Here is a 9,808-nt window from a genome sequence, read left to right as displayed (position 1 = left end):
ATGTCGTATGGACCTCAAAGAAATTATTCTTGGGGGGGGGGGGAATTTTAGGTTTAAAGATCAATTTTACTTAAAAACACTTGGGGGTAGCAACGGGCAGCCCATTTGATCCTAGTATTGCTTGTTTATTCATGGCTAGATTAGTCAGAATTATTTGCAATCCTATACAGAATCCTTTGTTTAGTGAGATCCTCATTTATACGTGTTTTATAGATGATATTTTCGTAGTTTGGTGTAAGGAAAATAGTTTAAAGGAGTTTCTAAACTGGATTAACTCCATTCATTCTAGTATAAAGTTTTCTCTCCAACAGGATAGAGACTCTATTACTTTTCTAGACACTATTGTCTTCCATGACAGTAGAAGCCAGTTGCCAGTTCGCAATTACAAAAAATTAGTTGATAAAAATACATATTTACATTATTCATCATACCATCCTCCACATTTAAAAAATAGCCTCCCTTAAAGCCAATATTTGAGAATTAAAGGGAAAGCACATTTTTACAGATTATGTCAATGCAAGCCAAACTCTTACTCAGCAGTTTAGAGAAAGAGGTTATCCTTGCAGATTTTGAGTAGAGCTAAAATGAGAGTTGACAGGATAGATAGAAAGGTATTGTTTGAGAGCAAATTGCATTGTGAGAATAGCCGTATTATATGATTAGACTATTCTTATTTAGCTATGTCCATTTAAAAAGCTATTAAAAAGCACTGGCGTATTGTGAGCCATATTCCAGGCTGTGAACTACCTCCTAGGGTTGGTTTTAAGAGAATCAGGAATATGTCTGATATCAGGACTGATTTACACATACGTAAACAATATTTACATTATTCATCATACCATCCTCCACATTTAAAAAATAGCCTCCCTTAAAGCCAATATTTGAGAATTAAAAGGAAAGCACATTTTTACAGATTATGTCAATACAAGCCAAACTTTTACTCAGCGGTTTAGAGAAAGAGGTTATCCTTGCAGATTTTGAGTAGAGCTAAAATGAGAGTTGACAGGATAGATAGAAAGGTATTGTTTGAGAGCAAATTGCATTGTGAGAATAGCCGTATTATATGATTAGACTATTCTTATTTAGCTATGTCCATTTAAAAAGCTATTAAAAAGCACTGGCGTATTGTGAGCCATATTCCAGGTGTGAGCCATCCTCCTAGGGTTGGTTTTAAGAGAATCAGGAATATGTCTGATATCAGGACTGATTTACACATACGTAAACAAATAGAAGGTCCTATGGGACAATTTAAATGTGGTTCATGTAAAGCATGTGATTTAGCTCTTACTGTTAGGGAGTATTATGATCCAAATAGTGGAGTACAGATCAGATTAAATTCATTCAATAACTGTAACAGCAGGAGGTCTATATGTGGAATCTTATGTCCATGTCAAAAATTATACATTGGCTGTAGTATGAGACCTATTAAATCCAGGATCCTGCAACACTTATTATGTATCAGATCAGCCCATAGAGCTCCCTGACCAACGATTTCATTTCTCATCATCATAATGCATATTCCCTGAGACTCTTTATTATTTATTGATATGAGAACAGAGATTTTAGCACTACAGATGACCAGAAGCAGTTATTGCAAACAGAAGTGAAGTGGATTTTCAGATTAAAAACTCTTGCACCTACAGGCCTGATCACAGTATGAAAAGATATGTAATTTCTGTTTTTTGGTTTACAGAGTATCCACCTGGAACAAAATTTAATCAGATCTGTTCTTTGAGAAAGCATATGGGAAACGTCAGCAAAAGAAGGAAGATCTGTATGGTGAAAGAATTTTTGTGGACTTAATTTGAACACCTAAAGGAGTTGTTCCTAATAGTGTGACTTGGAACTACTATACTCACATTTTGTACATCCTTTGAAGAAGATATTTTGTGTATTTATCTGTATGGTACAGTCCTTATGTGCATACAGCATTACAGTGTGTACTAATTTGCTTGAAATAACAAGAATATTTGGATGTTATATACAGCGTTGGTACACAGTTCTTTTTGTTTATTATTATAGCTTCTGAGAGCTGACAAGATCAGGCTATACTATGCCATTCCACATCCCCTTGTACAAAATAGGCAACATAAAATGTATGACAGTCAGGACCTACCTATGATGCTCTGATCATCTGGCCAAGAGGAATATAATTCTGTCACTGGATCACAAACTTTATCTCTTTCTTCTAAAATGGAGGGAAAAATAGTATTTCGTTATTTTCCATAAAAAGCAGTAAACCAAATTAATTAATTAATTAGAGTCCAAGGATTATGTAAATTTCTATTTTAAAATTATGCTAATTTCTAACTGGAAATTAAAGCTGCAAGTGCAGTTGGCACCCCTGCCCCTTTAGATTTCAAAATTAGAAGCTGGTTCTATTTATAAGTGACTGGGTTGAACCCAAATTTCAATTAGCAGTAGTGTTGCAAACTTCCTGGAAAAATTATCTGTCTCTTTAACAAAGCGTTAATTGGGTATAGTGTACTAGGTGATGTCATTTACCTCCATGCCATGAAAAGCTTCAGCTGCCTTTTCCATACATTAAGTCTCTGTTAAAGGAATGGGATGTTTTCCCCCAGGCCTGTTGGCAATCCTAATTATAGGTTTGCTATCACGTTTGATTGCTCATCCTAGTCTTCTACAAGGCTGCTCCCATGGAAAACCCAATACCATTCTTAACTTCTTAAAATCAATGGGTTTAGATAGGTCGAACTCCCTGGTGTTTATAATACTTGAATTTGAGGAACAAGTTAATTCAATACATCAAATGCTCTGCCTTGAGACATATAGAATGATGCAGCGACCTGCCTTTATATTTGTCCAAAGCATTTATGTCACATAAGCTTAGAAAGCATAAAGTTTTCCATGGATAAGCTAAACAAGCTATTTTAATAAATATATAATATTCATTTTACAATTTGATTACCTGTCATCATTTATAGCATATTAAAGAATATATATGGGCAGATTCCACCTTGGAATTTGGAGTACCAGTACATTAAAAATACTATCGTTCATAGAATTTGTTCACCCCAAAACTGACAAACTTTGTGCACATACGTAGTCATTTTCTCTATTCTATTAAAGCATTCTTATTTTGTTGGTGCCTTTTATTTTCCCAGTTTATTGCCACAGTTGCAGATTCATAACCATTCCCAAATCTATAATGTACTTCATTTTTCAGATAACATAATATTACCCCAGGATCCACTGGCTATCTGCAGCTTGTGATTTCAGATACTTGGTCCACATTATCAATCCAAAAAGCTTGAATATTAGAACATGATTTGCAGAACTCAGCTGTTTTACAATTATTACTTAGATAAATAATGGACAGTCTCACCTAGTGCAAGTGTAAGTATGCATTTTAGACCTGCCCAGTGTTCTCTTCTGACTGTCCCTTTTTTACAGTTGATTTGCCTCTTAGAAACTGGAAATATTCTGCTATTGCCTAAACATTATGGAATGGCCTTCCAGAGAATGTAGGCCAAGCAAGGTTGCTGCCCTACCCCTAGCTCCTGTTTCCCAACTCTGCTCAGAGCAGTGTTGGTAGGAGGAAAGCAAATGGCCGTCAGGCCAATGGTGTGACATCACTTCCAGGAAAAATTCAGAAGTGACATCAGTCATCTCTAGGAATCACCAGAAATGGCTGCCCTCCCATGTCCCTGCCTGCCCCCCAGCCTGGCTGCCAGGCAGGACCTAATGCTAAGCTCCCTTCTTGCCAGCCTTTAGGATACCTAATACTGTTTTGCTGATTGTACTTTTTGTTTTTTGACTGACATCAGTTTTCTATTTGGTAGGGTTATTCTGGCAAGTTTTATCTGTGTGGATAGTGGGTCTCTCTGGACTGTTGCAAAGTATTTTTAATATTATGTTGCAAACCACCTTGAGTCTTGTGGGAAGGAAGGATTTAAGGGCCAAATCAGACTTGATGCAAAAGACAGACATCAAGACCATCATGGTTTTTAAAATGCTAATATGCAGCCCTAGGTGGTTGCTTTGAAGATCAAAGAAAGATCAGTGACTGACAGGTGTGTTTAATCCTTTTCTCCCATGCCTCTTCCACAACTGAAAACACCTTTCTCAAGTGGCAGTTGGTTCTTACGGGAACCTAGATGGATTCAGGCCTCAAAATTTGTGTTTTCTTGCAACAGCCAAATGCATAGGGTTAAGCAGCTACAAATTTAACATTTTTAAAATAACTTTATTGAACATAAAAAACCCACTTAATACAATATCACTATATACAAGATATGTATCAGTTGCAACTTACAGTCAGTTTGAAATTTCCTTACTAGTATAAGTCTATTACTAGAATTCCAAGGGTAACAAACTCTTTAAACATAAAAACGAGTAGTATGATTTACACCAGATTTACAACTATATCAGGTCAATAGGAAAACATTAATTGGTACTTTATAATTTATTATCATATAATCTAACAATGAATACCAAATTGCCAGAAAATGGGCACTTTGTTTTGAATTATTAGTTTGAGTGCTTTTATAAACGATTTTCTCCATGACATAAAATTGCCAGATCTTATACCATAGAGAGATCAATGGGGGTAGTTTATTTTTCCACTTAACAGCTACTGAGGTTCTGGCTGCTGCTAGTAAAAAACCAATTAATATGTTTTTTTGACCACTGCAAATCACAATCTTCCCACAAAGATAGTAGTAGTAATTCCATTTTTTCGAAAGATTATATCCTGTTATAGCGTTAATATGCTCAATTATCAAATCCCAAAATTGAGCTATGTTTGGACATGACCACCAGCAGTGGAAGAAGGAAGCTGTAGAGCCATATCTCTTCCAGCTCAGGGAACTCGTAGAAGGATATATATAATGCAATTTCTGCAGTGATAGATAGCACCGTGTTAATATCTTAGATGATTGCATTTTAATATTTATAGAGTGCGACTGCAAAATTGAAGATTTCCAAATAGACTGCCATTGTTGGCTAGATATATCCGCATTGCAATCCTGTTCCCAATGTTTTTGGTATGAAAATGACTTATAAGTGTCAATTTGTCCCAGTGTGGCCCCTGCCACACGGGGGGGGGAGCACAGTTAAAGTGCGGCTTTTTAGAACTGCACCAAAAGAGACATGCGGCAGTGGGATGAGATAGATCCCCTGAGCCGCCACACAGTTCCTCCCCAGCACGATCAGATGCCGGGGGGGAGCCACTGAAGGGAGAGCGAGGCAGCCGGCTGCGCATGTGTGCGCATGCGCAGTTCAGCCGGGAGCCTCGATTGCTCCTGAAGACGGGCACGCCGGCGATCTCAAGGCCGTGCTTGCTGCGCCGTTTCAGGTAGGTCCTACCTTTTTCTAGATTTTTTTAATATGCACATTTTTGGCCTAAAGGGCTGGATCGGGGACGGGTACGTGCTGCTTCCCAGATGTTGCGGTGTGAACACGCCCGTTTGCTGTGTCCCCAATCCGTCCCTCTTCCAGCCCTAAACCTCCTGTGTGACCGGGGCCTGTATTATACAATGTAGAAATTAGGCCTTTAAAGGAGATAGTCTCAGCTTTTATAAGAGTTTCAAATGGGGTAAGAGGTCTTGCTCCAAGATCTTTAAACATTGGGGAGATTAATAAATGCTGTAATTGCATATATTGATGCCAGGGTAGCTTGATGCCTGCTTCATGATCCAGTTCATTCTTGTCAATTATAATATCCTTTTTTGAGATATCCAATATTCTTGTTAAATTGGTTTCTTTCCATCTTATAAAAGCGTCTGGATTTAATGCTGGGGGAAACCATCTTTGGCCCAAGTACAAAGACAACAAAGACGGATTTTAGTTAAAAGATATTCCGCTTTACTTATATTTGTAGGTCTATGTTGTGCTTTATTCACATCTTGTAAAGATAAAGATGAAGTGTAGCTTTGTTCTATTTGTTTCCTATCAGGTGTAGCCATGGGAGAAAGCATTATCACTAGGTGTGATAACTGAGCTGGCTCATAGTACCTCTTTAGATCTAGGAAACCCATTCCTCCCATTTTCATTGCCTTAAAATTGATTCTTGGTTTGTGAAAAACACATAAAAATTTATTTAGTTTAGATTGCCACTGCTTAAAATAAGTGTCTGCTATTGTAATTGGTATGGTCATAAAATAAAATAAAAGTTTGGAGAAAGCAAAAGCTTTAATCAGATTAATTCTATCAGCCAATGTTAAAGGGAGTTTATCCCACCTTTTCAGGGTAGAAGTGATTCCTTTAAAAATTTTATATGATTGACTTTCAAGATATCCTTTAAATTCAATGGAATCTGGACTCCCAGTTGTCACCAGGAGTCTGTTATCGACATATATCTAAAATGTTCTTCTATAAATCATTTAGAACTCGGTGTAACATTAATCGGATATAATTCTGTTTTATTTAAATTAACCTGTAAACCAGAAACACCTTTAAATTGATTTAAAACGTTCTCATCTTCAAGTAACGATGTAGTGAGGTTTGATAAATACAAGGACATATCGTCTGCAAAGAGACAGACTTTATACTCTAATTTATTGATTTTAACCCCTGATATAAATTTGTTGTCTCTAATTATTAAAGCGAGTGGTTCCATGGCCAAAGCAAATAGGAGGGGAGACAGGGGACAACCCTACCATGTCCCTCTCATTAATGAGAAATCCTCAGAAGTGAAACCATTCACTCGTAAATGAATGGGACCTGCATAGAGTGCTTCAATTGCCCTACAAAAGATTTCCCCCAAACCCCATTATTGATAAAGTCTTCTTCAAAAACAATGATTCTAACCTATCGAAAGCCGTCTCTATTTCTAGGGACAATATGGTCACTTCGATATTATATTGTTTACAATATGATATGATGTTTAAAGTTTTCCTTATATTGTCTGAAAGATTTCGGGATGGTACAAATTTAACATTTTAAAAAACATGGAAGTCTTTGCACAGAAAGTATTTCTAAGGTCAAATCTGATTTTGCCCTAAACATTTTAGAATATAAATAAAATAAAATGATGAGGACAGGATAGCACTATACTCATTAATAATGTATCCTTCCCAGGGCTCTAGTCGGGGGGGAGCTCTCAGGTACGGAGCTCCGGAAGAGAACCTCTAGGGGGCGGGGCGGTCATGTGGTGAAGCCCCGCCCCCTTCTTTACCCCGGCCTCTGCTTCGATCCTCATTCCGTTTGGGAATGAGGATGAAGCAATCCTTCCCATAACAGTGCTTGCGGTACTTGACACTGTGACTTTACGTTTCTGCAACAGATCAGAATTTTGAGAATGCCACCTTTTACAATATACTAAGCATGTTTGCAACACAGAAAAAAGAAATCTAGTTAGTTGCAGGAGCATGATAAACCTGTGGTTTTGTTGATAAACCTGATCCTGCACAAGGTAGTTGTCAGGCATGGAAGGCTACAACATACATTACTTAGAGCTTTTGAGGTACTCTCCTCTGGTTTCTTCTGTTTTTAATCAAATATAGCATGGACACTTGTTTCAGCAAAAAATGAGACACTACATGTGTGAAGAAGAATGTTTCCAAGGTAGTATGTGGAGAAACCAAAACATACCTGATGAATTGAAGCAATATGTATCATACCGGTCAGATATATTTGACTGAAGAACATAAATCCCAGTGGTATTTGCAGCACACAGATGATAAGGAGTATGTCGGGGAACTACTATTTTTTCTTCAATGTAACCATATCTAAGAAAAAGAGAAAGACATGATCATCCTAGGGAATCTAAACTTCTAACCAGTATAGACTTCATAGAACTTAATATTATCAAACAAATATCTGTGATGAAACCACATCTTACCCAATACATTCTGATTCTATTCACAGAAGCATAGGGTTGCCAATGGAGGGAAAGCATTTAAAAGGAACATGGTCCCTTTAAATGTAATGGCAGCTCACCCGGAACTTGTTTTGGCGTTCCCTCTCCTGGAGCCTCCTGGTAAGTCCCCTACCCACTTGTCAGCCTCACCTGGCAACCCTACAGAAGAAGTTTCTCTTCCTGTTCTACTCTAATACGTCCTACATAATAATATAATAATTATAATGTGATCTACAGCCATACTCATATACACTCACACAACCATACTCATATACCCTCACACAACCATTAGGGTTCACATTGCAACTTAACCACCAATGTCACCCAAATTCCAATTCATACAGCATTTAAAGCAATAATAGCTCTCGAATAAAAACTGTTTTTTAATCTGTTTGTCCTTATTTTAATTGTCCTATATCTTCTACCCGAAGGCAGCAGTTCAAACAGGGAGTGTTCAGGGTGTGACAAATCCTGCAAAATGTTCTTTGCTTTTTTCAAGCATCGAGAACTATACAATTCCTCCATGAATGGGAGAGGACAGCCAATAATCTTCTGGGCTGTGATGATAACTCTCTGGAGTGTTTTCCTATCCACAGCCGTACAACTGGCAAACCAGGCACAGACGCAGTATGTTAAAATGCTCTCTATTGAGCAACGATAGAAAGACATCAGTATTTTCTCACTCAAGTTATTTTTCTTTAAAAGTCTGATTAAAAAGGGCCTCTGCTGGGCCTTCTTCACCAGAGAAGTGGTGTTAGCGCTCCAGGTCAAGTTCTGCTCAATAATCACTCCCAAAAACTCAAAATTAGCCACCCTCTCCACACGTTCTCCACCAATAAACAGTGGCTGGATGTCCGTTTTGCTCCTCCTACAGTCCACTACCAATTCCTTGGTCTTGGTGGTGTTGAGGATCAAACCCCCACTGGGTTTATAAAATCCTTATATCTAACAGCCAGGGACCACCCAGGGCTAGGAGACACCAAGGGCAGGGGAACTCAGGTTTGCAAAAAAAAAAACCTGTTTAGTTTTTTAAAAAATAAAACCATTGTGGGTAATAAAATCCCCCTCTGCTCTCCAAAGTTCATGTGGCATTTTGGGCTGCTATTGCAGGGAGAGAAATCAAGTGGCTAAGACAAGGGCAAATGTTGCTTTAGGAAACCAAGAATGCCTTCTGGAGACTATACAACTAATAATAACTGAGCTTGGCCTTTAGGTTGCATAGATATTTTCAAATAATTTCATCAACAGGAATTAGCTATTATTTTCATGCTAATTAAGTGAATTACTTTCAATGAATTTATCTTTATCTGCACTATAATTATATACTTTCATACATCCCAATAACAGTGCACATGTCAAAGAAGATGGAAAATCCATATAGAGTAAAGATTCAAATGAGACATTTCAACCTTTTGTAAGAAGGTGAGATGGAAGCACTTATGTCCATATATATGGAGGTAAAATTTTAGTTATTTGTTTTTCTTCAGTGGTAAGTTGATCATCAAAATCAATATTACAGATACTCTCACACAAGCACATGAAGAAAACAAATTCTGTGCCTCATGTAACAAGCTGACTGCAATCCTAAGCAGAGCTGTACTTCTAAATTAATTTTTTTACAATATATTTATTAGATTTTCAAACAAAATAAGACATACATATACACACTGACATACTCAACAACACATACATGAAATTAAATTTAAATTTTGTATCGTAACAGTTGAGCCAAAAAAAAGAGAAAATACAAACAAATAGTTCTTACTCAATTACACCTACTAACTCCTATACCACGGTATTTAAAGTATTTCACCTTTGAGTACACTCTTCTATTAATACTATTTTTTAAAGATTTGACAACACCAATTTATTCATATAGACTTTCTAAAATTAGTATTATTCTCCACAAAATCTCCTAACCCTATCAAGAAGATAAGAAAAAAGAATTGTTTACTTTCAGCTTTTCAATAGATCAACCATGTCAAA

At 37.1% G+C, this 9,808-nt stretch overlaps 1 protein-coding gene across 6 annotated transcripts in view; it reads right to left on the bottom strand.

Annotated features, from left to right (window-relative positions):
• Positions 1-9,808, bottom strand: part of CD44 (CD44 molecule (Indian blood group)) — a 123,700-nt gene that overhangs the window by 52,343 nt on the left and 61,549 nt on the right. For all 6 annotated transcript variants that reach the window (XM_015410297.1, XM_015410298.1, XM_015410301.1 and 3 more), the window contains exons 3-4: positions 7,555-7,691; positions 2,117-2,188 (exon numbers count right to left, since the gene is read on the bottom strand). In XM_015410297.1, the coding sequence (XP_015265783.1) occupies positions 2,117-2,188; positions 7,555-7,691 (209 nt within the window). The remainder of the gene's footprint in view (positions 1-2,116; positions 2,189-7,554; positions 7,692-9,808) is intronic.

The sequence above is a fragment of the Gekko japonicus genome, unplaced genomic scaffold (genome assembly GCF_001447785.1).
Source record: "Gekko japonicus isolate JY-2015 unplaced genomic scaffold, Gekko_japonicus_V1.1 scaffold1323, whole genome shotgun sequence".
NCBI lineage: Eukaryota > Metazoa > Chordata > Lepidosauria > Squamata > Gekkonidae > Gekko > Gekko japonicus.
The sequence above is the reverse complement of the archived record's forward strand: the minus strand, read 5'-3'. Positions and strand labels throughout refer to the sequence as shown.